Source organism: Hydractinia symbiolongicarpus, chromosome 4 (assembly GCF_029227915.1).
Source record: "Hydractinia symbiolongicarpus strain clone_291-10 chromosome 4, HSymV2.1, whole genome shotgun sequence".
In the NCBI taxonomy this organism is placed as follows: Eukaryota; Metazoa; Cnidaria; class Hydrozoa; order Anthoathecata; family Hydractiniidae; genus Hydractinia; species Hydractinia symbiolongicarpus.
The window spans coordinates 13,272,317-13,300,117 of NC_079878.1; the positions used below are offsets into that span (position 1 = coordinate 13,272,317).

Sequence of the window (27,801 nt, forward strand, 5' to 3'; positions counted from 1 at the left end):
ATCGGCTTAATGGAACTTTAAAAATGGCGTTCGTGTTGGTGAAGAACGTGCGCTCCTTTTTATCGCCAACTACAGCAATAGCTTGCAGATATCGCCACGCTGCTCGCTCAATTTCCAATAGTTATGGAATAGGATTATCCCTTAAACCACTAGGTAGCAGTCTTAAACGAACGCAAGGCTCTAGTTTTTGTAGATTACTAGAGACAGCTGCAGCAGCACCAAGCCTGGAAAATAATGCTGAACGACCAACTGAAAAAGATTTGACATCAAATCAAAAGAAGGAAAGCGACGATGCTCAAAAGATACAAAAATACAATAGGTTTAAAACTAAGTCAGCTTTCTTAAAGCATTTTAATGAAAAACTTGAATCAGGTTAGTCAAGGCTTTTTTATTGTTGTATTAGCTTGCGCACAGGCAGTCCCTCTGGCAGATATAACTGCAAATTAAGCTATGATAATCTACAATTAGCTGAGGTTTCGCTTGTGATACTATTATAGTATATCTGTCATTGTTTTTTGGAAAAGTTATGTGCAGGACTTTTAGAATGCAAGGCTTAATGGCCTGTTGTGAAGAGGGTGGCGACTCGCTGAAAGCGCCGTATATGTGAGGGCTGCAGAGCGGGTATTTTTTCGTTTTTTCCAAGGTTTTTGTCTGTAACCGCCCGAAAAAGCCTAGGACATTTGAAACCACCCGAATTGCGCCTGAAATGCAACGGATGCGAGCTCATTGTTCTCATTTAAATTTTGTCGAGAAGAAGGAAGGTGCTATTTTATTGTTGTTTTCGATTTTATTATGAAATTTTTCATGTGTTATCTTTTGTATTAAAATATTTTGAAAGAAGAGAGGTGCTGCTAGTTTTGAAAACAACAATGCAAATGATTATGCGCAATGAAGTGTACTGAAAGTGATTTTGTCAAAGCAAAGCAAATCAAACAGTCTAAAAGTTTTTATTTCTTTACCTGTTTTCACATGTCAAATCTGGGAAATTCTGTTTTGTATGAGCTATGTCAGTCCTGGTCATATGAATTTAGCAGCTGAGTGATACTTCACTCTCCTCGATTGTTGTAAGTGCGTGATGAATTTTACTCGTCTTGCCTTAATTGAGGAGAATGATTATTCAGTTTTTATAATTTGAGGTGCGTGATAACACATGAAAAGTGTGGTTGTCTGTTAGGCCTACTGATTAATTGAATGTATTTGCATCTTTATTAAAGGAATGTCTCAAAATTTCTGTACGTAATTCATATAATTCGTATTAAAACTTCGTATCACTGATCAGCCCTTAGAATTAGCGTCAGCATTCGGGACTGCCGACGTAATTGCCAACGCAAAATACGAAGATATTGTAGTTGTAGCGGCAAAAAAATTGCCCTGCCCTCGGTTTTGTAAGAAGAGATGTTCTGCGAAGACTCTAACAATTGAGTCTCCTGTACAGTTTTGCTTCATGTTTAGCTGTGCCAGTGACAAGCATTTATGAAGCATGCCACTGGTGACTTCTGCGATATACAACCTAATAATGCCCTAACCTAATGAATTCATCTTGAAACATAAAAAGCCAGTAACATTCAAAAAGAACAACAGGTGTTAATATGCAATGCAGCATATTCAATCTAAAAATAATTCATTTTTAAACGCACATGTTTTTCCTTCACATTCCGAACTTTAAGTAATTTTTTTCTTTGATTACTGACCAAAGTGTTTTTGGTGCCTGATTGAAAAGGCTGTTCCAGTAGAGTGCGTATGCACAGGGGGGGAAACTCTCACCTCAAAAGTCCAGGACTGTATGTACACTGTGTGACATAACAAATAAATAAAATATGTATGAACCAATATGTATGACTTTCGTTCAATAATGGCGGTGACTGTTATGTTATTATCAATTTTGGGGGACAAAATTTGGACACAAAAAATATAAATATTTAATTTTTTTAATGCCATGTTGTTTTTGTGATATGTAGGAATGTGTCAATTATAACATATACATAGGTTTTTTCATTAATTCTCTTTTAAAATGTTCTTAAAATTCTCAATTTATTATATGAAAATGTTGTTATCTTCCCCAAAAATGTTAAAAATTCTCAAAAGTCATCAAATCTCCACACATTTTACTTTAAAAAGAGCGGCAACTCTGCAATTGTGTCAGATACAGCTTTAAACAAAGTTTGTTAATTCACTAGGGAAGCTGAAATTAAAGTGAAATTCAACTGAAAAATAGATTTTGAGTTGTCTAGAGTTAAATTAGTTTAAGTGGCATAAGGCTAGGAGAGTTAACACTTTAATGGACTTGACAAGTGCCTGGACACTGTGTTCATCATTTCTTAAGAAAGAAAATTAAAATGATGCTGTCACAAATATTAATAAATAAATCTAAATATTAATAAATTGTTAATATAATTCATGCAAAAATTAATCCACGTTGTAAAGGATATATTTTTTTTACAAAGAAATAATTTTAATGGTATTATCAATTTATCATTTGTGATTACAGCGCAATGCACACAGACTTTGCATATGCTTCGGAATTCCGTTTTACTGCCTTCGCAAAATTAAAATATTTATTGCATTGCTTTTAGGGGAAGTATTGACTACTGCACAAGCATTTGCCTTTTTAAAATCTTGTGGACCTCGAATGGTTGGCGAAACTGATGCATCTAGAAATGAGCTAGTGAATTATGTCTGGAAAAAGCTTGAAGAAAATGGTAAGAGGTCTTTTTAAGACGTACTAGGCCTAAAAGCTTTTCTGTATCTGGGAGAGGTAAAAAGTGTAGAACAATTAAATAAGCCAATAGTTGCAATTTTCATTTATGTTATAAAAACTAAAACATCGTAACTGTTTTACTACTTACTGACTTACAAAAGGGTTTAGAATCACAAGATAGTAAAATTATTCTTATTCACTGTTGTGCAAAGTTTCACTGTTTGACCATGGTTATAATTTGTTTTTTTTAAGTTAAATAAATACAATTGAGTTCAGAGCATTATTTACTTATTCTGTGCTAAAATAGATGCTGCTAAAAAATTTAAATGTTAGGAAGTCGTACATTTAAGGATACTATATTTCCCCATTCATTTTGCTTTAAATATGAAAGTATAAGTAATACAATACTCACTGTGATTCCTAAGATGTAGTAAATTGGATTCGTTGTTCCTTGCACCTTGTGTGCATGCTAGTGTTTTTTAACCCTTCTTTCTAAAAATTATTTATTATTTTGACTTTCTATTTCTGTGGTAGTAATGCTAAACAAAAAAGTACTTTACTATTGCCTTTCTTGTCTGTCTTTAATTTATAAGATTGTACATAATGTTTTCTATTACATTTTAGGAGTTCCATTACAAACAGGACTGTGGAATACTTTATTATCTGTGTATGTTGAAAACAACCACGATTTTGTACCATTAGAATTTTTACGCAACGTATGGGAGAAGTCTTCTGCTGAACCAAATAAAGTAATGTTGAAGTATTTTGTCTCTAATTAAGTAGAACCAAATTTGAATTTGAATAAAAATTTAATTAAAAAGGAAAAAGAATAAAACGAGAATATGCTTTTGTGGAAAATAGAGTTTTGTATATTTTGCTGGAATAAACTTCTCTACGGTTTGTGATTTTAAACACATCACTGTTATTGTGACAATTACAAATTATTGGTGTGTTTAAATAGGAGGGTAAAAAATTTTTTTAATTTTTTTAACTGACATACTTAAAATGCTTGTTTTTTACTGGAATAAACTTTTATGGTTGACCAACCTTAGCATGTCAAATTCCCTAAGACATATACGGCTCTAATCTAAAACATGCAAGCACTAAACTAGACAATAGCTTAAAGTGAGATATTTTCTGCTGCTATAAATATTTGGCAAGTTCAATCCACAATTTTTTTTTTGCACAACTATTCTAGAATCATCATATATACAGTATCTCAAACTAAAAAGATGCAGTTATGTTCATCTCAGTTTTTTGAATGTAAGAAATTCTCAAGCAAAGTACAACATTGGATACTTGTATACTGGTATTTAGCATTTGTCTTAGAGTTGGCAATGTGCGTACCTTTCTGTTAAATAGGAATATATATATAAGACTAACCTGTAGGTTATCTTCGCAATAGTTCTTTCTGTGTATAATGCAACGCTAAATTAGTGTGATTGATTCAACTCAACACTATTGAACACCACTCTGACTAAACACAATTACCAATGATACTGGTTCAACACAATTAAAACCCCACCACCAAGTGATTCTTATTAGTAATCGCCTAGATAGAAGATCAACAATCTCCCTCTATTTTCTTTCTGTTTGGCGTTCAGTTGGTTATTCGAATGTTGAAAGGAATTTATAGCGACTCCTACTCGCTTAGTACAGTGCTCTAGGGGCAAAACTGGCTTTTCACCAAAACCCTCTACTGTACTAGTCTTGGTTAAGTCATCACTACATGTATCTCTCTTTCTTCGTGTGATTACTTGTGTGGAATTTAAACATAAAAATTCTAAAAGATAAAAACTTCAAAAAAAATTCAAATTTTCATAACTCAACATTTAATTGGTCACTATTATTCTTCATGACCCCTCTGTAGCACATTCATTAAGAGTGTGCTATTTGCTCCTTGTTTTGTTAACATGTCTGCTAACTGATGTTTGGTAGAAATCCACTTCAATTCAATCTCTTTCTGATTGATACTCTGTCTAAGGGAAGCCATATCAACCCTTAACCGTTTGTCTTCCAAAGATTTTGTTGAATGGGCAGCTTCAAACAATGATTTGTTATCTGTATGACATAAGATGCCTTCTAGATTAGTATTCAACACTTCATTTATCACATTTTTCACCCATATGCATGTATCAATACCATTAACAAGAGCTAGTGTCTCAGCAGCAAGAGTGCTACGCGCAACTCTCTTAATCTTTTTAGACTGCCATGTGATAGGTGCCATAAGATTCTCAACACCTTTCAGGAAAATAAAAATTCCACTTTGAGAGCTGCCATCTTGAAGGTTCCCAAATGAAGCATCAGAATATAAGATCAGTTGTAATGGAAGCTTAAGTTTCCAAAATTTCAAGGAAATGTTGGGATTCAATTTCAACTTCTTTACCACTTTATTGGCTCTCATGACATCATCAACTACTGCACAGTTTAGTTTTGTGCTTAGCTGGCACACATCAAATGAAATGTCAGGCCTTGATTGCGATGACATCCAGTTTAGTTGCCCACATATACATCGGAAGTTTGATTGTTCTTCATGTGATAGTTGACGATGTCTGTCTGTTGTGTTTTGAATCTTGACCAGTTCCATACCTGCCACATAGTTCTTTTGGTCATAGTTAATTGAACCATTAGATTGTTGTATATTGACACCAACATATTTGAAATTGGAGTAATCTTCAGATCCAATGAGAAAAGTTTCTCTGATAGCCGAAATGACCTTCACTTGAAAATCATGGGATCCTCCCCATAGAAAATCATCAACATGTATTACAGTCAGTCCTTGGCAGCAGTCATCTTGAATCCAATAAAATAATGCTTCATCAAATAAAGACATTCTCAACCCCAAGCCGATTAGCTCTTCCTTCACACGTAGATACCAAGCTCTTGAAGCATCAGCAAGGCCGTATACAACTTTATTTAGTTTCCAGAACACACCTGTTGTATTTGCTTCCTTTGGGGGCTTTATGATAACCTCTCTGTCAATCTGGTTGCCTTGAAGAAATGCCGTCTTGACATCTAAGGTGTGACATTCCCATTCATAGGTTGCTAGCATCGTAAGTACAATGCGAAGACTTTCTTTTGAAAAAGTTGGGGAGTCCTTAGTCAGATTTTTGACCTCTTCTTCTTCAAAACCTCTTATGACCAAACGAGCTTTAACTGTTTTGTATCCCTCTATATTCTTTGTTGTGACCACCCATCTTGTGGATATTGGAGATTGACCCTTATCTTCTATGGTGGGGAAAACTTTGTTGTCTTCCCAATTGGCTAATTCTTCATACTTTGCATTTAGGACCTCATCTGTAGCAGTTGCTTGAGTCGATAATAGTACTTCTTCAGTTTCGTTTGTCTCAACAACAGGTTGCCAGTCACTCACACATCTTTTGAAATCTAACCAATTTATTTCACCTGTGTCTTCATTTTGGACATTTAAACAGCTACCATACTGTCTGCCTTCTTTTCCTTTTCTGCTCACTTTTCCTGCTCTGCTGTGGACTAATCCCCTTGTCCATTCACTGTCGGGAGTTAGCTTGTAAATGATTTTTGTCTTCAACTTTGGTATTCCTTGGACTGTTGACGAATTGCTAACATTTTGATTGGTTGTGATTTCATTTGTTGATATCTTGTGTGTTGTTGTTTCATTCATTGAGGCACCGTCTGATGTTGTTTCTTTTGTTGTTTGTAAATTTGTTGTTTTCTCATTTTCTGGTTCTTCTGTATTGTTACTGTCAAAATCATCTGCACCAACATATTCACCAAAAACATCATCGCGTTCAAGCGGAATGCAATTGTTCACTTGTGTAGTTGTCACTTCAGTACTCCTTTCCGTGTCTTGTAAAGGTTTTTGTGAATGCAAAACTTGGTCCAACTTCTGCAAGCGACACATGTGTACTCTAACATAACTTCCACCATGTTTTACAAGGACTTGCTTATTCTCCTGTCCAATTACAGTGCCTGGTCCATGCCATTTTTCACTGTCTTTTCTCCTATAAAAAACTCTATCTCTATTGATATATTGCTCATCATTGTAACACTGAACATTATGTCTCAATGCTCTTCATATACGCTCAGAAGACTCTGCTGCTATAAAGGCTCTTCGTGATGCATGCATTACAGCAAGGTTATGGGCCACGGTTTTGCTTGAAACTGTGTCATTCATAGCTGGCAAATGATCAGTGAGGATGCAGGGATAGTCGTGATTTTTACCATAAACAAGTTGATTTGGTGAGAATCCCTTGTTGTTTGATAAAGAATTCTTTGCACTTATAGCCCAGAATAGTGCCCGATTGTGTGTACATTTTGTGTCTTCAATAATTTTTTCAGCATTTTCTTAATCATACCATTGTGTCGTTCACATAGTCCATTTGACCAAGGACTTTCAGCTGCAGTTGTTGAAAACTCTATGTTAAACTGCTCACACATTTCTTCATACACTTTGTTAACAAATTCTCCACCATTATCAGCTAGAAACTTCCTTGGTTGACCAAATCGGGCTAACCAAATTTCAAAGATAATATCTGTTATTACATCTTTGTCTTTCGTCTTTGTCAATTTTGCTGATGAAAATCTGGTAAAAACATCTATGATATGGATAAACCATAATGATTGCGAAAGTTGCACAAGATCTAGAGCCACACACTGGTTAAATTCTGATGACATTGGTAAGCCAACAATAGGGCGCGGTCTTGGTTTTTTCTGTATTTGATGCACACTTCACAAGAGTTTGATACTTCATCGATGACTTTCATAACTTTACTTTGGTCATTTAAGAAGGAATTAGATGCTTTGATGAGAGATTTTAATTTTTCAGCACTTGGATGGCAAAATTGACGATGAAGTTTGATAATCTTACTTTTTCTTGATTTTGTACTTGCACAAACAAAGGCAACCTGGGGTAACAAGTGGTCATGTTTCTTTCCATCCATCTCTATTATGTTGTTGTTCAAAGGTATGCAATAATGACCTGTAGTGGTAAATTTTAAAGGATGGTGTTCTCCAAACATTGTAACCGAATCGTTGATAAAATCTAAAACTGCCTCTGCTTTTTTCATGGAAGCTTGACTCAGTAACAAAGGAATTTCGTTTGGGACAATTTCTGTCTCCAGATAAACTTTTTTTGAGCCAATAATTACAGGTAAGAACACTCTTTTCATAGAACAAACTGCTTCACTATCTCCAAATTTAAATCTTATTTGGCTGGGATGCTCTTCGGGCAATCTATCATTTTCAAGATTATCAATAAAACATTGATACCAAGTATTACCACAAACGGTCTTTGTGCAACCACAGTCTAAAACTGCACATGACAGAGTTTCGCCGACCAGAGACTGCATTTCATCTTCTCTGATTTTTGCAAAAAACGTAACCTTAGAATGACTGTCATCTTTTCTAACATCCTCAGGTTCCTGGTTCTCATAAGAGTGTGGACAGTTTGAAGCCCACTGATATATAGATTGGCAAATATTGCATCTTGATGGACTTCCAGATTGATTGGATGGATTCATTCTTCTATTGTTGGGTCTGGTTTTTCTTCCTGCATATCTCTGATTTGAAGCAGTTGCAGGTCTTCCTCTTCTAAACCTTGAGCGTTGATATCCCCCTCTTTGAGTGAAGTAATTTTGCTCAATTGTATCTGCACTTGCCTGAAGAACTGGTTCTATCTTTACTTCAGTATTTGTTCCTAATGAGGCCACCGTATCCCCAAATATTTTCTTTAACTGCCGTACCATTGCATCATACCGTAGTTCATTTAAAGTTGCTCTTGCTAACTGTTGCTGCTCTGGTGTAAGGTTGGCACTTTGTAGAACTCTATATGCCAACACTCCATCAGGAAGTACCATATTATGTCCTTGGATGTTATGGTATAACCGTTCAAACTCTATAAGATAGTCATTCATACTCATCTCAGGCGGTCGCTTAAATTTTTCAAAGGTTTCATAAGCTAGGTAAGCAGTTTGATTCTCATCTTTTAAATATATTTTGTCCAATCTGTTAGTAATAGCTTTTACTCCAGTTGCTGCACTTATCTGTTTAATGTCTAATTCTAGAACTGATTCTTTAGCTTTCCCTCTTAAGCCCATGAATATAGCTGGCCCTTGTTTTTCTGCCTTTAATTCTGTCAGTGCTTGCCATATTTGCACTTCTTTTTTCCAATCTTTGTAACTCGTCTCTTTGTCCAATGATGGTGGGGGGACCCAACTTTTTGACATTTCACTTTTATTTCTCTGCTACCATTGTTAAATAGGAATATATATATAAGACTAACCTGTAGGTTATCTTCGCAATAGTTCTTTCTGTGTATAACGCAACGCTAAATTAGTGTGATTGATTCAACTCAACACTATTGAACACCACTCTGACTAAACACAACGAATTACCAATGATACTGGTTCAACACAATTAAAAACCCACCACCAAGTGATTCTTATTAGTAATCGCCTAGATAGAAGATCAACACTTTCTACAAGAAAAACTACAAACATTAACTTCAGTGCTTTCAAGTTTTTTGTTTTTTTGAACACATTTTCTGTCTCAAACAACAGTTTTCTTTGTCCTTCAAAATCTTTGTCTTTATAAAAAGTTTGAAAAAGAACAAAATATTTGTTTCCACTTATATAAAAGTGGATTTTGTTTTTATCTTTAATGACGGCTTATCAAGAATGTGTTCATACTGTATATACATCAATGATTCGCAGGACTGTCTTCTTTTATTTTATCCAGTGTAAAATTTCTAAAATACCAGTATACCTGTGTCAGAATTTCCCTGGATACATTACTGCTTGTAAAAGTGGCATGTAATGCAATCGATTTATGATATTTCAGAAATTCTTCATGCATTTTAGTCAAAATGACCAACAGCATTTTTTTAAAAAACATTACTGCTCCTTGTGTGTCCTATGCATATTTAAAAAATGGAAAATTGGATCTTTATTGGTATTTGTTTGTCATCATCATCATTCTCGGCTTAACGTCCGTTTTCCATGCTAGCATGGGTTGGACGGGGTATATTAATGACCCTCTTCCAATCTGATCTAGACTGTGTTAGATCTAAACTCAACTTCCTCTCTATCAAGTCTGTCCTTATAACCTCCTGCCAAGTCTTTCTCGGTCTGCCTCTGGGCTTTGCCCCAGGAACTATCAAGTCTCTACACTTTCTTACCCAATTATCCTCCTCCATTCTTTCCAAGTGCCCCAGCCAATTCAATCTTCTTATCTGGATAACATCTTTAATTCTACAGAGACTTAGCCTGCTTCTTAGCTCATCTGAACTCTTTCTGTCTCTCAGACTGGCATTACACATCCACCTAACCATTCTCATATCATTCCTTTCTAAACGGTCAAGATCTTCCTGCTTCACTGCCCATGTCTCACTACCGTACAACATAACACTTCTTACACAGGCCTCATACAACCTACCTTTTACCTCAATTGACAGGACTCTGCTAGTCAATAAAGGAAGTAACTCTCTAAACTTTTTCCAAGCAGAACCTATCCTGCAAGTAACACTTCTTCCAACACCCCCTTCACTGCCCAACATATCACCTAAGTAACAGAAGTTCTTAACTATCTCTAACGAGCCACTGTTGTACATCATTAAAGCTGGAAATACTTCATTCTCTATAATCTCACCTTTGCAACGCTTGCATACAAACTGTATGCCAGCTCTTAACCTTCCACTAATACTACTGCACTTCTTATGTACCCAATGCTTGCAAGTCTGACAAAAAATTGAGTTACTACCAACCCCTTTCCTGCAAACTCCACAAGGCCACTTTCCAACTACAAGGTCACACTTGGCTGCAATGCTACTTATCATGACTTTAGACTTTGCTGTGTTTACCTTCAGCCCTTTCTCTTCTAGTCCTTTCTTCCACTTCTCAAACTTTTCAACTAATTCTTCCATCGACTCTGCTATGAGAACCAAATCATCTGCATACAATAACTCCCATGGGCAACCTGTTCTGAACTCCATCGACAGCGCTTCTAAGACTAGAATAAACAACAAAGGACTAAGTACAGAACCCTGATGTACACCAACATTTACACTAAATTCATCACTAAGTGAATCGTTAATCCTGACACGACTTCTAGCATTGCTGTACATAGACTGAACCATCGTAACTAGCCACTCATCCACACCTAATTTTCTCATAGCCCACCAAATAACTTTACGTGGCACTCTATCAAAAGCTTTCTCTAAATCTACAAAGGCAAAATAGAGATTCTTTCTCTTTCCTAAATACTTTTCCTGAAGCTGTCTGAGTAAAAATATTGCATCTGTAGTGCCACGCCCTGGAACAAAACCAAATTGCATCTTATCTATATCAATTCTTTCTCTAAGTAACTTATCAATCACTCTTTCAATAACTTTCATTACTTGATCAACCAACTTCAAACCTCTATAGTTTCCCCTTTCTAATGCATCACCCTTGCCCTTGAAACAATTCACTATTACACTCGACTGCCACTCACTCGGAATAGCACCATCCTTTATAATCTGGTTAGCAAGACTTGTAATAAGCTCAACTCCAATATATCCAGATGCTTTTACCATCTCTGCTACAATACCTGATACTCCTGCAGCCTTGCCAATCTTCATTTTCCTAATAGCCTCCACTACCCATTCTGTCTTGATCTGCATGGCTGGCCCTTCTACGACATCATCATCAGACAAATCATCCTCGTCCCAATCAAACTCAGTGTTAAGCAACCTCTGATAATGATTCTTCCAAGCTACCCTTTTCTCCTCCTCTGTGCTAGCCAAAACACCTTCATCATTACGTATACACTTCTCACCTACAATATCTTGATTAGTCTTCTTCATTTGCTTTGCTATCTTGAATACCTCATTGCGCTGGTCTTCCCTTCTTAACACATCTGCAAATCTGTTTCTCTCTGCTTCTGATTTTGCCTTATACACTGCTGTACGAGCCCGACGCTTAGCTTCTAAGTAAATAGTTTTACTACCACCTGACTTCCACTCTTTCCAAAGTTTCCTCTTTTCCTTTATACACTGGTCAACCTCATTATTCCACCACCAGGTCTGTCTATGTCTAGCTGGTCCTTTCGTCCACCCACAGGTATCATCAGAAGCTTCTAGAAGACAATTCTTCAAAGTAGTCCAAGTACTTTTAACATTGTCACTATCACATTGACTATTGTAGGCTAACTGCTGAACTTTTGCACTAAATTGTCTTGCTACAATCTCTTCCTTCAGCTTCCAGACTTTTCGACGGGGCCTGTACTTTCCCTTGGCTTCTCTGACACTCTTCAAGATAATATCACAAACCAGCAACCTATGCTGGGAAACACACTCTTCCCCCGATATAACTTTCACGTCCTTCACCACTTTCTTGTCTGACTTTCTAACCAAAAAGTAATCTATCTGTGTCTTACAACCACCTGACTCATATGTTATCAGCCTACTCTGTCTCTTACTGAATGATGTGTTGCAAACCACCATGTCCGTTTGTATTAATTATTATTGCCATTTTTTAGTTTTAACTGCTTTGTTAAAATCTTGTTTAAGCAAGTTCTACAATTAAAAGATGGAAAAATAATTTATGTGCAAATTCTGTGTAGTAATTTAAAATTATTCTGTTACTGCATAAATTTTTGGACAGGGTGTCTAAAATTATTAGCATTTAAACTTTCCGGTATATGCAATTAAATAAATTTGTGTTTTGTAAAATTTTTTCGAAAGAAAAGAAAAAGTTATACCTTATTTCAAAATATTACCAGGGATGTTAAAAAGTGAATACTTAATTTAAAAACCTGTAATCGAAGTTTAGAAATTTAATTCTCCTAACAATCACATTAGAAAGCTCACACACGCATACATCGTTTTACTTCTGTTTGATTAACGCAAAAGAAAATTTAGTATGGTTTTGATGCGGTTAACTTACCTAATGTGATTAAGCAGGCCGATGGGCATGTGATGTAAACATTTTAAAGAAAATAAGAGAAACTTGTGGTGAACAAACTTAGTCTTAAAATAAAGATAAACTTATTTTCTGATTTGCGTCATTTTTCAGCTAAATGGCGTGAATTCAATTCTGTTTTATAAGTTTTATAGGCGTTTAATTTCCACCATGTTAATTTTTTGATTGTTAATTTCCTGGGATAGGGTATGTTTATTTTCTATTTTTAGACAACATTCTCATTACTCATTCAAGCATATGCAATCAGAGGAGACCCAGCAGGAGCCATGTAAGTCTATTACATTATCTTTTGGAATATTATGTGTATCAGAAGGAAGAGTAGAAAAATTTAGTTGCCACGGGTTACAATTTTATATGCTGGTAGAATACAGCAGGAGTACTATCTGATCATAATTTTAACGTTTGACAAAATGACCAGTGGATACTTAAAACTTGAAAACTACTATATATATATATATGTGTTGTTACAGTTAAAAATATGCTTTGATATACTAGCGTAACGTGGCCTTTATATGAATATAAAAGCAAGTCTAGGGGGATTTTTGTCTTTTTTTATTTATGTTGATATTGTATGGACCAAATGAGGTACAAGCCTCGCTATTTCAGCTAATTGTAATAAAAAAATAATAACATTGTTATCAGAGGTTAAAGTGTTTTCTTATTGGCCTTTGAAGTATTCTATAATTGTTTTTACAGGAAGATTGTTGAATTTATGATGAATAATAATGATGCAAGAATGACGGAACATATATATGCTTGGTTGGTCAAAGCTTTTGCAAAAAAGGGGTGCGTATGAAACATCACTTGACAGTGCATTATATTGTTGCAATTCCCAAACATTGTGAATTAAAATACCAGTAATACTAGTAATACCCCTCAGAGGATAAAGGCTAAAAGACAAGGTAACTTGTTTTTGCTGATGCAAAATCGTTACAAAGCAGTCATATTAAAAATGACCAAGTTGTGTTGTAGGGTTTTTGTGTCATAAATGTTAATTATAACTGCAGAATCCTCAAAAGTTCAGCACTTAGAAAAATGAATTATTTTATACCTGGCAGTCACTGTGACTGTTGAAAAATGCAAAATGGCTGGCCAAGTCAAGTAAAAAAACAGCGTCTTAAAAGAAATGTGTATTAAAAGCTTAAAAATTGTTGAGAAAATGACCCTATGAAGATTAAAAATTGCTGTATTTCATTCTGAAATAACAAGAAAAAGACCTTAGAAACAAGAAAAATGGTTGGAAGCAAAATTAAAAATTGTTGTATTTTGTAGTATAATGGCTATCACATGGCCGTATGAAGCAAAGCAGTTTTTATACTTCATTTGAAAAAACTAAAAATGTGTTTATGTGTTTAACATTGATGTCCTGTGTTTAAAATCATCAAAAAAAGAACATTGTAAAACTTGAATAAAAACATGGTCATATAAAATTATTTTTAGTTACACAGTTAGATTTGTCCTAAATCATCTCACAATTAAATTACATTTCTTTCTTGGGACAAATTTAAAAACAATTTCTGGTATCAAAATTATTTAATTTTTTTCTTATATAAGATGATTTAATTCGTTTCAATACGCCTATATTATGAGATGGAATTTGTGACTGGTCCCTGTGCTTCTCTTATACTGTAGTTGCACAACAAAAATAAAAGCCTTCAAAAATTATTTGCAATAGTTTTACATGACCTAGAAAATATCCACAGGTTTGTAGGTCCTCTGATTCCGTCCTTCGTACATGTATCCTGCCTAGTGGGTCTATTGTGAGCAATTATTTACTCTATGGGGACAGGCAGAACACAGGTATTACAACACACTGTTCATTTCCCAAATTTAGTAAACTTCACAAAAGTATCAACTGATATTACTATGTTAAAAACAAACAGTTGTGTTTGAGGACATTTATCTCTGTGTTGTCAGTCCTCACTTTTGTAGAAAAAAAAGGTGAAATGTAAAAAATAAGAATGCCAGTAAAAATTTCTCTGCACACAAGCTGTAGTGCATTTCAAAAGTTTTATTTTACTCCAAAATTGAAGATTTTTGTAAAACCAATATTTATGAAAATATATTTAAGAACTTGTTGCAATCATAGGGAAAAGTCATCAGGAAAAACATCACCCCTGCCCCTGAATGTGTCCACTAACGAATCCTGTGTTGCCTGTTACCTGTTTAAAAAATTCTGCTTTGTGTAGGGATATGGAAGGAGTTGAGGAAATCCTGCGTTCAATGAGGTTAGCTTTTTACCTTTAAATTCAGTTACTACTATGTTAGAAAATGCAAGTTTTTTTAACTCACCTGTTAAATTGTGATTTTGTTATTGTGTCAAGTGCATCAGAGCTACATTGTTCTGCTGCGTTTGGATTTTGCTTTTGGATTTAAAGACTGATAACTTAATTTTACAGGGAGAGTGGGATTCGACCAAGACATACAACATATGGTCATCTTATAAATGCTCACGCTGAAAGAGGAGATCTAGAAAGTGTAAATAAGGTAAATAAGGATTAAAAATAATAATTAAGTTTTGGAAAATGGTTAAACCTCTCACGCTTTTGTACCAGGGAACCAAAAAGGTTACTGTGCATCAAAAATATGTATAGATTAGAGAAGTTTAACACTGCTTCTTGTAATTGCTGCTATATATGCATACATCTAAAAATAAATCTTTATACTGTTTTCTTTTTTTTTCATAAGGCCATCTTGGAGATGATTGATAAAAGATTGTATCCAACAGCTGATATATACACAAACCTTATCGATCATCTTTCTCATGGTGGACATCATGAGTTAATCCCGCAAGTGTGGGAACGTATAGAATCTATGGAGTTCATGAATGAAGACATAATTCCATTAGTGCAAAAATGTGTGACGAGAGGCGACTATGACAGTGCTTTAACTTTACTGTTGTGCTCTACCAAACAATTGACGAAACAAGAAACTTACTACCGCTACCTTCAAACAAGAATTTTCAGCATGTTAAGATTTTCCGAAAAAGTGAGTTCATTGTAGCAAGTATTATTGTCTTTTTAGTTGTTTAATGAATTCAAAGCAAAGGTTTTAGTGTGCTGTGAAAAACCTTATTTACATGGTTAATGCCTGTTATTTGTTGACCTTGAGATAGTGTTGGTGAGGCTTCTGTTGTCATTAATTTATTGTGATTTTATGTTTTATGTTTGAGATACAAATAAATTGGAAGTGAGATACAAAACAAAAACAGAGCTTTTTTTGTTGCCATTTGCACTTCCTAGAATAAACACACTCTCTGATGACCATTGCAGTTAAGTAATAACAATGGACAGATACGGAGTGAATATTTATGTTATAAAGCCTACCTTTGCAAGTTGTGTATTTGGTCACTTTCTGGTTGTGCAAGACTTCACCTACCATTATATTTATCATTGTTATTTAAATTTATTCAATTTTTTTAGAAGTTAAATTTAGGGTTGTTGTTCCCTTATATCCTATGTATATCTTTTGTTAATAAAACGCAGTTTTTGGCCCAGCTGTCTCCTACTTTAAAGCAATTTTTTCTAAAAATCTAGCAAGTCTTTCCTCTATGATACTTTAAAAATCTTTACAGAAAGTGGTTTTTGAGTAAAAATAACTTTACTTTTATCATTTTTTGACTGGGCAGCAGTTGACTAAACACACTCTCTTTTGCCATTTTGCTTTAGTAATAACAAATGCATGATTCAGAGCAAATATTTACATCATTAAAACTAATTAGAAAGTATGGTTGTTTTCTGTCCTCCATTCTTTGAGGGTAATAATAAGATCACTCGCTAACGTCCATCTACCATCTTGAAATACTTTAACATTATGGTCAGTTTTGTTTATTTTTTAAAACTTAAACATTTTTTAAGGATTTATCGGAGTATACCAAGGTGATAGAATTGTTTGGGAGACGATTTTCAATATCAATGATCTCAAGATTGTATTCAGTTGTGAATTTCTTTCTATCCAAGGATGAGCCAGGTATGCAGAAGATACTGTTTGAAGTATTATCTGATCTCCTACTTTTGTTGCTTTCTTAACTGTTAATAACATTTGATTTTACTTGGTGTCCCTTCTTGCAGTTCGTTTAGTTTACAATCAAATCACTGAAGCTGAAATTTATTTAGAAACTGCTATTGGTGTCTTGGAAAGAATTATGGCTGATAAATCAGTTAAAATACAAATATTCCATCCAATCTTGAAATACTATGCTGATAAAAAGGATGTACATGGTATGTGTATAAAAAATATTTTAAAGAAACTTTTTGTTCCTAAAAAGTATGTCTATATGATACAAAATTTGGTGGGAGCAGGTAGTTAGAGGGAAAAAACAGTTGTCCTTGAAATTAAAAAAGAATATAAAATGTCTTGGCAACAATGAAGATAATGTGACATGTAATTGTTGTGGTAAAGCATTCTGTAAAACTAACAAACTTGCCGCCACCTTTTGCCTATTCTATAAAATGTTTGTATCTGGAATTAGATTGATAAGGGAAAGCTATCGGTTTTCTCAGCAACTGTTGAATGTCGAGAGAAAGTTATGTTACTTTTCTCTTTTGTCAATAAAAATAAAAGTGGTTACCAGAAATTTCTCAATATTACATTTTTAGGTATCGTCAAAGTATTCAACTTTGTCACTGAAAAAGGGTTGAAATTAGACTACTACTGGTAAGTTAAATTTAATATTTGATGTTAAAACTTTGATGAATTTAAACAATAAACTTGTTGTGGATTAATTTAGTAATTAGTTACGATACTGTCTGTGCGGCCATGTTAAATTAGACAAAAAATAATCTTTTTGTTTATTGATAAAATGTTTTAATGTACTGCAATGTAACGTAAAGATTTTAACTGATCTGACATTCAGTAATTATTTATTAACTGCGAACAGATGGATATGAATAAAGAATTTCATATGTGTTGCCTGATTTACTTACTTTTTAAGCCTTTAATATTAGGTATATATTGCAAAATATTATAATTCTTTTAGTTATAAAAATATTCAGCCCGCCATAGATGACATGGAAAGCGAGGAGTACAAAACATTTATTAGTCTCATTAAGGTAGGATGTTGAAAAAGCTAGCAATTAAAATTAATCCTCATTTAATTATCCAGAAACTGAAAACAAGTGACAACACAAAGGATACTTGTAATACTGTTCTCCACCTTAAAAAAGTTACAAAAAAAATTACTGGTGGAGTTTTATTTCAAATGTTGCACTAAGAAACACTTTGTAGTTGACTAAAGGGGCTATGACTTGAGGCAAGACCTCCTCTCACGAAACACAACTTGCTATCACACGAGAAACAAGCACCTTACCAGGATCTCTTTTTATTACGCCTTGACTTTTGCAAATCATCTTTTAAAAAATGCATATGATAGCCATCCTGGCAAATCAGGTTGACTTTTCTATTTTTGTACATGATTATAGTTATTTCATTTGCAGGAAGCACATGTCTTCTATAAATTAACAAAAGAATATTAAAGAATAAACTTTTGTATTGGAGAAACTAAGTATATATAAAAAACTTAATTGAAAGGCATAATACGAGTAAGAAATTTTGCTAAAGTTTTTAATAATTTACAGATGATTGCTACTGCATTATGTCCAATCCAAGTTTAATATGGTATTGTTATTTTCTCTTCAAGCCTCAAACTGCAGTCACAATGAATTGTTTTTCTAAAGAGTGGAAGGTCAGTCATGTTACCTCTTGATAAAGTAATATTCATGGAGAAACATTTTCTTTTAGGAGAACGAGAAAATAATATTACCATTTCACATTGTTTCATCAATGTTAAAAGAGGACCATGTGGAGCTGAGTAAAATCGGCGATATAGGTTTGTGTTAATTTGTGTTTATTTATCAACTTTCAAATAGAACAAAAAAACTGTATTTTGGTATCTGGAAATGTTTGCTTGATCAAGGGATTTGAGTTGCATTTTAATTTAACAAGCTAACCATGTTTTCCACCTACAGATAAGCCTGTCAATCATTGCGCATTTACTTTTTCAAAATGTTTTTTGATAATATTAGTTACTAGCTCTGTACTTTGTCTTGTTAAACATACATATATTGCATTGTAACTTTTTTTTACATATAATGTGCACTTCAATGCAGATTTATTAAAATTTATGCAATAAGCACTTAATGTGGGAGAAATTTAAACCAAGTCATTTATTATACATCTATCAATGAAAGCATTGGGCAATGGAACATAAACAGTGATGTATCCATACTTTGTGAGGTCACTATTGCAGTCAATATAAAACACTTTAAACTTGAGATTACACTTTTTAAGCTTAGACATTTAGCACAATTCCAATTGGTTACATCACTGATAAAACAATGGATATATAGTTAGTTTAAGATATTTGCAGTAACTTGTCGATGGTTAGGTTTTGTTAGAATCTGATTGTGTAAATGTATTTTTCTTTTTCTGTAGTTGACAATGCATCGCCAGCAGACTTATTTAAATCTATGAAATCGCTAAAAGAAGCTTTAACTGGGTAGGAATAGCTAACAAATTTTAAATGATGAAAATAAGGAGGGAAAAGACTTGTGCCAATTGTGACTCCAAAAGTCACAATTAGCACAAATTTTTCTGTATCATTACTTCTATTATTTAGTTTATTTTTACTTTTAGGGATTTTAACCCAACTGATGCTTCTAAGGTAACGACAGCATTTTTCATTGCAGCATGCTCATATAAGCGTGTTTCATTGCAGCATGCTCATATCAGCATGTTTCTTTGTCATTTATTTAAATTTACATGTTGTTTTACTGGATACAAAAATATAACACAGTTATTTTAAAATTTAATGTGAACAAAGAAATGCATGTCACAAAAAACAGCGTTTTAGTGTGAACTTGGCTTTAGTTAAATTTAGAACAGTCATAGCACATTGACCAAAACTGTCAAATTGTTTTCTGTTTAGATAATCAAAGTTTTGCACCAGCGAGGAATGACAGATATAAGTAAGCTATAATCTGTCTATCTTTGTGTGACATTCAGTTGTGACAATTTTACTTAGGGATCTCAGGCGGACTTTTAACAATTTCTTACCTAAAGCTAGTGTGTGGAATACTTTAGAGAAATAATTAGTGCTGATTTACAATAATTATTGTGAATTTCATCAATATTAAAAAAAAGACCAGCAAAAAAATATTTTGCTCCGAATTCACAATAAATTTCTCAAAATAAGAACATAAATTTCGTTTCTTTATTTCTTGCAGAAGTTTTTTCTGAAAATCGCTCATTTACAAAAATATTTGTTTGATGGGGGATTTTGCAATTACCACAGGTACATATTATGAGTCCCAGTTTTGAATGAACCTGAAAATTAATCCAGCAAATATTCAGTATCAGATCCTCTTTATTACTTACTCTTGTTTCAATTTTTAGCTGTGCTAATTGATGAAGTAATGACTGGCTTGGTAGTTCATAAAGAACCCAAAACAGATGAAGCATTACAATTCTTGAAGTTGTTGATGGAAAATGTAAGAAACTTTCCATGGGCTATTTTGGTCTTTAGCAAATCAAAATTAGCACTAAGTTATTAGCAAGAAATTCAAATCAATGCAACATTAGTTATTTTGTCTTACCACAATTAATTATCACAAACTGAAACAGATGTTAAGAAATACATAATGATTTTATTTTGTTTTTGAAGGATGTACCCATCTCATCTCATTCGTACACAAAAATGTTAAAATCCTTGCATGGTAATGGAATGTCAGATCAATTTTTTATGGTAAGACTTAAGATTTTATTGTTGTTCAGCAGTGCGCTCCAATGAATTGTTATTATCTTACTATGTCATTCTTTTAGTTTGTGCGATTAATGAAAGAGCACGGCATTGACCCAGATGTGCACCAGTACTATCAAATGTTAAAGGTAAAACAAGATGTTACATCTGAAATTACTTCCTATGAAATAATAGTAATTTATGATTAATAATTGTTCCCATACATAGTCATTGGAAGTTCTCTCTGCACAAAAAATAAAGTTTACATTGGATCAAACATGTTTAAGTTTTAAACGGTACTCTTTGGCGGATAATTGATTTAAACTGTTATAGTTTCTCACTGGATTGAGTAAAACCTGAATCCCCTACTACTAAGTAGTGGTAGTGTGTTCTTGACAATTTTAGAATATATTTCTAAATTTTATTTGCATATAACATATGTCAATTCTAATTTTTAGATGGCAGCTACAGTTGGAAACAGCATGGCGGCTCAGTTTTGTTTTGACAAAGTACAGGTCGGCAAAATTATCTTTAACTTTCTTCTTTTTTTTTCAATTTTTCTTTTCAGATCCGTTACACTAAAAAAGTATAAACCTACTGTTTGATTTTTAAGGTCTTATATTTGTTTCGAACCATAGGAGTCTTCTGATTTTCCTGACCGCAAACACGAACTTTATGAGTATTTGATCACAGCCTATGGAAGAGATTCAGAAAACTTTAAAATCATTCCAACATACATTCAGGCTCGGGTAAGCCATATTGTTTGTCAACCTCTTAACCTGTTATTCTTCAGACAGGGGGTTACGTTCCATGAAAACATTATATATTATTACAAGGGTCAAAGTGTATATCAAGGACTAAGTTATGTCTTAAATGGCAACTAAAAAGCTAAGTTTCTTTTCAAAAATTTGCCTGTCGGTTACGATGAGACAAGAATTAACAAAAACAGCTTGTTACCTTTACTTAATAGCACTAATCTTTAAGTGTAACTTCTGATCAGCTCAAACGGTTCAATTAAGCATTGGAACACACCTGAATAGGTGTAATAGCCTACTCTATCTATTTTGAGGAGTCTTTAGAACTAAATTTGTAAAGTAAGTTTCCTAAAATGATTTGCGTGTGTGCTTATCCAATTTTTCTATTTTTCTTTCAGGATTCGGAGAACGGGTTAAAGGTTATACAACTATTTGAGGAAATGCAAGAGAAAAATTACAGGTAAATTATCCAGTATTGTTACAATCGTCTGGACATTTTATCGTGTTGCTACATATATCTATTCAGCTGCTAACATCTTAATACAACAAGCTTTTTGTCCAAACTACTGCATTTTGATTATGTGTATGTCAAATATTTGCATCAAAGATGTTTCTGAGAGTCGCAACACAGCATTTTAACAAACGTTTGATTTGATATCTTGTTACTGGTAACAAAAAATGTTCTGGGTAACATTATAGAGCATTACTACAGGAAAGGATTAATGATTAATGTATATTTGAAAGAGTGACCTTTAGCATTGTATTATTTTTAGGCCAAGTCCTGGCACTATTACTCAAGTCATAAAAAGTTACTTGCTGCGAAGTGATGTTGAAGGTGCCAAAAAAGTGATTGAGTATGTATATTATGAAAATTCATCAAGACTAATATTTTGATGTCATGACTACCATCTGTCTATCATTATTAAGAATGTCAGTATTTTGTAAATATAAAGGCAAGTTTTCTATTTGTGGTGAGCATAACAAATGGTATGTGTACACATACTGTTTGTTATGCTCACCATTTACGATCGAGCTTTACGGTGAATTGCAACACCTCTAGCATTTATATGCTTTCCGTCTTCCAAACTGGGATTTTTTTAACAGCAGCCTATATGCAGGGAATTCTTTTTACACATTTGCCCATGACTCACAATGTTTTTTAGAGAATATGGTGAAGGAAAAGAGCAACTAAGAAAAAGTGTAAAGAATTCATTTATGAGAGCCTACGTGGCAAGTAAAGATTTTGAAGGTATTGTTGCATTGTGATCTTAACATTTCTATGATATGAATCAAGTTGACTGTCATACTGTTGTGTTGATGTGTTTAGCTGCTGAAAATCTGTTCAACCAAATGAAAGAAGAATCCCTCCTCTCTTCTCTGCAGTACAATGAAATGATGCGCATGTGTGAAATCACAGGTACTGATGATTAAAGGATTTCTCAGACAGACTCTCTCGAGGAATATTTCTATGTGATAAACCTGCGCTTACATGGAATTCTGATTTTACCCGAGGTTTATTAAAATCACATCAGCTTACTTTAGTTTGGCTTCCCCCTTCGTTTTTTCAGATAGAATTGAAATTTTACTGGAGGTGTAAAAGCCTTGTGCATACTAATGAAATCATGGTGAAGGGTGTACTACTGCGCATGTGCAGTTAACATGTAATTCTAAAACTAGGCTGCGACTCAAACATTTTCTTCACTTCAGGCAAAGTGAAGCCTTGTAAAAGTAAAGTAATTCACTTCGTTTTAAGATTTTATTTCACTTCAAGTAAAGTGAAACTTTTACATAATCACCGTCGTAGAAGGTCAACCTACCACGTTGCTAGGGACTATATAATACTATAAACGGCAGCTCTTAATTTTTTCTTTCTTTCAGGGGATACTGAAAGAGTGGAGTCTTTGTACAAAGAAATGATTGAGAATGACTTTCAACCGAACGTGTTTACCTATCTACATCGTATCCGTACTTTTTTGGCGGCGTAAGTGATACCTTTTCTGTCTATTATGCAGAATGATTATGTTTAGTCGCGTACATTATATGTACTGTGTAAGAAGGTTTTTATAAGAAAGTGAACTACAAAAATATTAAAGTATTAAGAAAGGTCAATACTGGATTTTGCGGAACTGAGAAAGTGTGTTAGGTTTTTGCAAAAATAAATTCTTCGATGCGTTTAGTCCTTTGGTACCTTTCAATTTTCGTTTACGAAAGTCTTACGAAAGTTTTAAAACTTGACTTGTGGAATTATGAAGGAAGTTCCTTTTCCTGGGTTTGGTATTAAACTTTCTAATAAACTGTGTAGCAAAATGTCGTTTTTGTTGTAGTTGTTCCTACTTTTTTAAAAACTAATTTTGGTGCTCTTGAACAATTAATTTAAGGAAAATCCCTTTTAGCTACCCTGTAAAGTAAATTTTACTAACGCCATCTTGTAATCATGTTACGAAACATGAAAATAAAGCTGGCATTTTGGTTATTTTGAAGTGGGTATAATTTTAGCAAGTATATTTTAGAAAATCATTCATAAGTTATTTGTATATGGAATTTTTTGTCCAACGTCTGTCAATACTGAAATGAATCTGCTACAACTGTTTTCTGATTTTAACTCATGTCTAATTTATTTTATAGGAAACAGCCGGAAAAGTGTATTGACATTATAAAAGAAAATATAGCCAGTGGTAAAAATCTTCTTCGTGTTGATATATTCATGATAGTGTTACGACATCTTGTGCCCACTGGAAATACAGAAAACGTCAAAAAAGGTATTATTATTAATTAGTTATGAAATTTCACAATGTTCTATGTTTTTCCTATGCGGAATAAACTTTCTCTGGAATGTAAATAAACTCCTTAAGCAAATCTTAAACACGCAGACCCAGATAGATGGATAGATGTGCATATTTTACATGGCTAGCCTCACAAATATCGAGGGATTTACCCTGTCTATTATTTCCAGGAGGGGCCATGGCGTAGATGGAGAGTCCTAGAGTATTTAATGCTCATTTTGAGCTACGCAGACCCAATTAGAGCCCGCGCTCTACTAGACAACTCCCGGCAACATCCAACGGCCCACACAGTGTGCCATCTTCCCAATTTCCCTCACATGGCTTGGGTTAACCCGGGGCTATGGTAACATTCACTCGCCCATGTTGAATCGCCGTCAAGAGGAATCGAACCCCGGTCTCCCGCACAGAGTACGAGAGCTATAACCACTAATCTACGGCGCCACAAATCGAAAGAAAATTCAACAAAAAACCTTTCTGGTGTGATTACATAATTTCCAGTGTTTAAATGTAACTATATATTCATACAAAGTTCTTTGTTCAATTTCTTCACCACTAACATATATAAACATAGCTCTATAGAGGGTGACATTTTGATATTTGTAAGCATATATTATCCCTTAGATTTTTAAATACGTATGCATTGTTTTCAGTCCACCTTTGACGTTTTTTTAGTGGATTTTCAAAAAAGTAATTCACGCCATGAAGGTTAGGTTAAAGGCCGTGCTAATAAATATACAAAAGCGAGCCTATTAACTCCAATGTAATAATGTAAGTAAAAATATAATAAAGCTAAAATGTAGTACCTAGTTCTTGTATTTGCTCATGTTGCGTGGTCAAGATGAAACCCATTAACAAAATAAGAAATTTACTAAATAAAAACGAGTAAATTAATTAGCATACCCTGAGCATAAATCCAGCCTTGTCTTCCAAAAAACTTAAACGTGATCAAAAATTGCTCATTTTTTGCCCTGGATACACATAAGACATCAGTGTGTATTCACAGAAACACGTTCGGTGTGTTGAATTTGACCTTACTTCTACGTTGGCAACCTCTTGATGCTCCGTACCTTTTCTTGTAGTGATTGACTTGATTAAAGAGCACCATCTGACGAAAGTACCACCCAAACGATTAGATCATGCACTGAGTTTGGTGTACGTAAAAGCTGGTGACATCGAGGAAGCGTCAAAGTTATTACCAGTAAGTTTACTAGTGAGGTTGAGTATTCTCTATCAGAGCTTTTTTTGAACAAAAAAATCTAATCTTTCTTAGTGTCAAACGTCTGAATGTAAAAAGTAGCAGTAATATATATGTCGGACTTAAAAGAATGCTTTCATGGACGCTTCTCCCAGTGTTTAACTGTCGGCGTTCAATATGCTTGATTTTTATTGGTTGTTAAAAAACTTGACTCGCCTGCAATCGCTCGCTTGCATGTCGACTCGTCTCAACTTCTGAAGCTTCCACATTACAAGCGTTGCGGTTAGAAATAAGTTCTAATGCACATGCTCAGATACTGAACGCTGTACGCTGCGGAAAAAATGCGTTCACGAAAGGAAAGCGATCTTTATACTGAAACCTTCTATGTGTTCAACTTCTTAAGAATTTGTCAACGTCAAAAAAAATCATCCAACTTTAAAGTACCGTAAAGATCCGATTAAGCGCCCAGCATTTTTTAAACGCCCCCTGGAATAAGCCCCCGGGTAATTTCCTCAAAGTTCAATAAGCGTGCAACACTTATTAAGCGCCCCCTCGAATAAGCGCTCACCTGATAAAAGGGGGCGCTTAATCGAAAACTACCTTGAGAAACTGGTCGCTTATTTGAAAATGTTACTTTCTTATATTGAGAATAAAAAAACATATTTTATGTTTTGAACATCTTTTCTATATTACATAAATAGGGAAACTTCCTCTACAAACCTTTCTAAAAAACCCTAGAAGGACTAAACTTTCTTTTGTTACATCTTTTTTTCACTTTTATTTTCAGAAAAAAAAAACAAAATTGAAAATTACCGTTGTCTTTAATTTGAACAAAATTAGGAAAATTTATAAGCGCCCAGCATTTTTAAGCTCTTCCTTGATTAAGCGCCCATGTAAAATATCTAAAAATTTAACAAGCGCCCAGGGCGCTTGTTTGGATCATTACGGTATGACAATATTTTGACAAAAGTCTTAGTTTTTTCCAGAATATTAAAGACAATATGAACTAATAGACAATACAAACTAATACGTAACTTACAATGTCCATTTTGACAATTTTTTCTACCACGTTTAGACAACAGGCGATGGATCAGATGAACCTGTGGAAATTGAACTAAACCCATATCGCAAGGTTGCAAAAACTGCTTCACTTGAAGGGGATGTAAGTGGTCACACATACCATGCAGAAATTCTGGCTTAGATTTGGTGTTTCTGTATTTCGATGTGGTATCATTTTTTTCTTTCTGCTCGCATGGCATACGCTAGAAAACTGTTTTCCCTGTTCGGAAATGTGACGTAATAAAAAGTTTGCCCATCATATTTGGATACCAAGTTATAATAAGCAACTATTTGGGTATTTTTGTTCCCATCCTGTATCTTTCATTATTTCTTTGTTAGGTTGAATATATAGAAAATATCATGAAGTTTCTAAAAGTAAACGGACTTCATTATCAATCACTGGATACATTTTATTTGTTAGCCTTAAGTAAGTTCATCCTTGTGTAATTTTTTGTATGGTGATTTTACATTGCAGGATTTTTTTGTTAACGGCTTTTAAAATTTTAATTATGGCTAGGTTCGTTGTATTTTTTTTATTTTAATACTTCTGGTGAAATTTTATCGCCTGTTGTTGTACTTAAAATCAGTTTTCTGACTTGAGTGAATGATGTTAATAATTTAAAAGAACTGTACTATTTGTCTGTTTTTGCAAAATTTAAGTACGCTTTCTTACAAGGACCGTGGAATGCGATCAATGGTGAAACAAGAACCGCATTGACCAACATAAGTCAATAAGTTAGCTCATTCGTGATTCATCTATATTATAATGCCCGTATACATCTGTCCGTCTGTCTGTCACGCGAAATGGTAGCTTAGCTCCAACGGATGAACCCGTGGATTTTTCCACAGGCTAACGACTAGTGGATTTATAATATAAAAAAGAACGGCTGTTTAGATTCTCTCATATTTTGTGCTATTTTTGTCGTTTAGATCGCAGAGATGACGTCGACGGAATTCGACGACTGTATCAAGAGCGGATTGACGAGGGGTCGGCACCGACAGAAAAATTCATGACCATGCTGGAATCAATAATTGAAAGCAGAGGGATTAAAGATTTTCCATTGCCTCGATAGCTCAGGTTGAAATTGTCATTTTTCAATAGGAAAATTTCTTAGAATTCCTTTTGACTATTTTGGCGTTTTATTAATTACTAAAAGTTTTTCTACTAAGAAAACCACTTTTTAAATATATCAGCTTTTGTGAATACATGTGTTTTTATTTTTAGGATACTTATACTTATTACGATTAAAAAACAAACAGGTTTACAAATGTTTTTTTTTATTTTCAGTATTCGAAATGGAAGTATAACGTTGGGACACGCGAGTCTGTACCATGCAGGAAATTTTACATCACGTGGGAACACCGCATATGACTTAAAAGATTCGTCCACAAGAACTGCTTGTAAATTTAAAAAGCATCAGTTAGAGTTTCAGTTTCATGAATATATTTTTTGTACACCAACAAACAGTTTTTAATAATACATCTCGTCGTAATTTTTAATACTAATTTTTTAGGGAAGATTTCGCGACTTTTGCGTTTTTGGTCCATTTCACGAAATTTGATGTTTGTGAAAGAAGATTTGGGGTAGTTTAAATCGCGAAAAAAAACAAAAAAAAAACACAATACACGTTTCCCGAA

At 34.0% G+C, this 27,801-nt stretch overlaps 1 protein-coding gene and 1 non-coding gene across 2 annotated transcripts; both read left to right on the top strand.

Annotated features, from left to right (window-relative positions):
* On the top strand, window positions 1–27,656 carry LOC130641401 (leucine-rich PPR motif-containing protein, mitochondrial-like). Its single transcript, XM_057448188.1, has 32 exons — window positions 1–372; window positions 2,574–2,699; window positions 3,323–3,447; window positions 12,846–12,904; window positions 13,333–13,422; window positions 14,826–14,864; window positions 15,036–15,123; window positions 15,325–15,624; window positions 16,494–16,605; window positions 16,752–16,856; window positions 17,235–17,292; window positions 17,615–17,687; window positions 18,376–18,463; window positions 19,069–19,132; window positions 19,270–19,297; window positions 19,562–19,601; window positions 20,029–20,123; window positions 20,297–20,377; window positions 20,455–20,520; window positions 20,830–20,886; window positions 21,010–21,120; window positions 21,525–21,586; window positions 21,900–21,980; window positions 22,290–22,375; window positions 22,454–22,543; window positions 23,005–23,107; window positions 23,752–23,885; window positions 24,989–25,107; window positions 26,180–26,266; window positions 26,503–26,590; window positions 27,094–27,241; window positions 27,452–27,656. The coding sequence occupies exons 1-31, from the start codon at window positions 24–26 to the stop codon at window positions 27,234–27,236; spliced, it is 3,147 nt and encodes a 1,048-aa protein (XP_057304171.1). The 5' UTR covers window positions 1–23; the 3' UTR covers window positions 27,237–27,241; window positions 27,452–27,656.
* Window positions 15,821–15,946, top strand: LOC130642433 (small Cajal body-specific RNA 8). Its single transcript, XR_008982570.1, has one exon. It is a non-coding gene; the product is annotated as a small Cajal body-specific RNA 8 (non-coding RNA).
* Window positions 27,657–27,801: the final 145 nt, after the last annotated feature.

What these genes read in the sequence shown, in the direction of transcription:
- LOC130641401 (XM_057448188.1), top strand. Translation starts at nt 24, where the DNA reads ATGGCGTTCGTGTTGGTGAAGAACGTGCGCTCCTTTTTATCGCCAACT. An exon ending in CTTCTGCTGAACCAAATAAA is followed by an intron (nt 3,448 to 12,845) that starts GTAATGTTGAAG and finishes TTCTATTTTTAG; the next exon opens with ACAACATTCTCATTACTCAT. An exon ending in AGTACTATCAAATGTTAAAG is followed by an intron (nt 20,521 to 20,829) that starts GTAAAACAAGAT and finishes TCTAATTTTTAG; the next exon opens with ATGGCAGCTACAGTTGGAAA.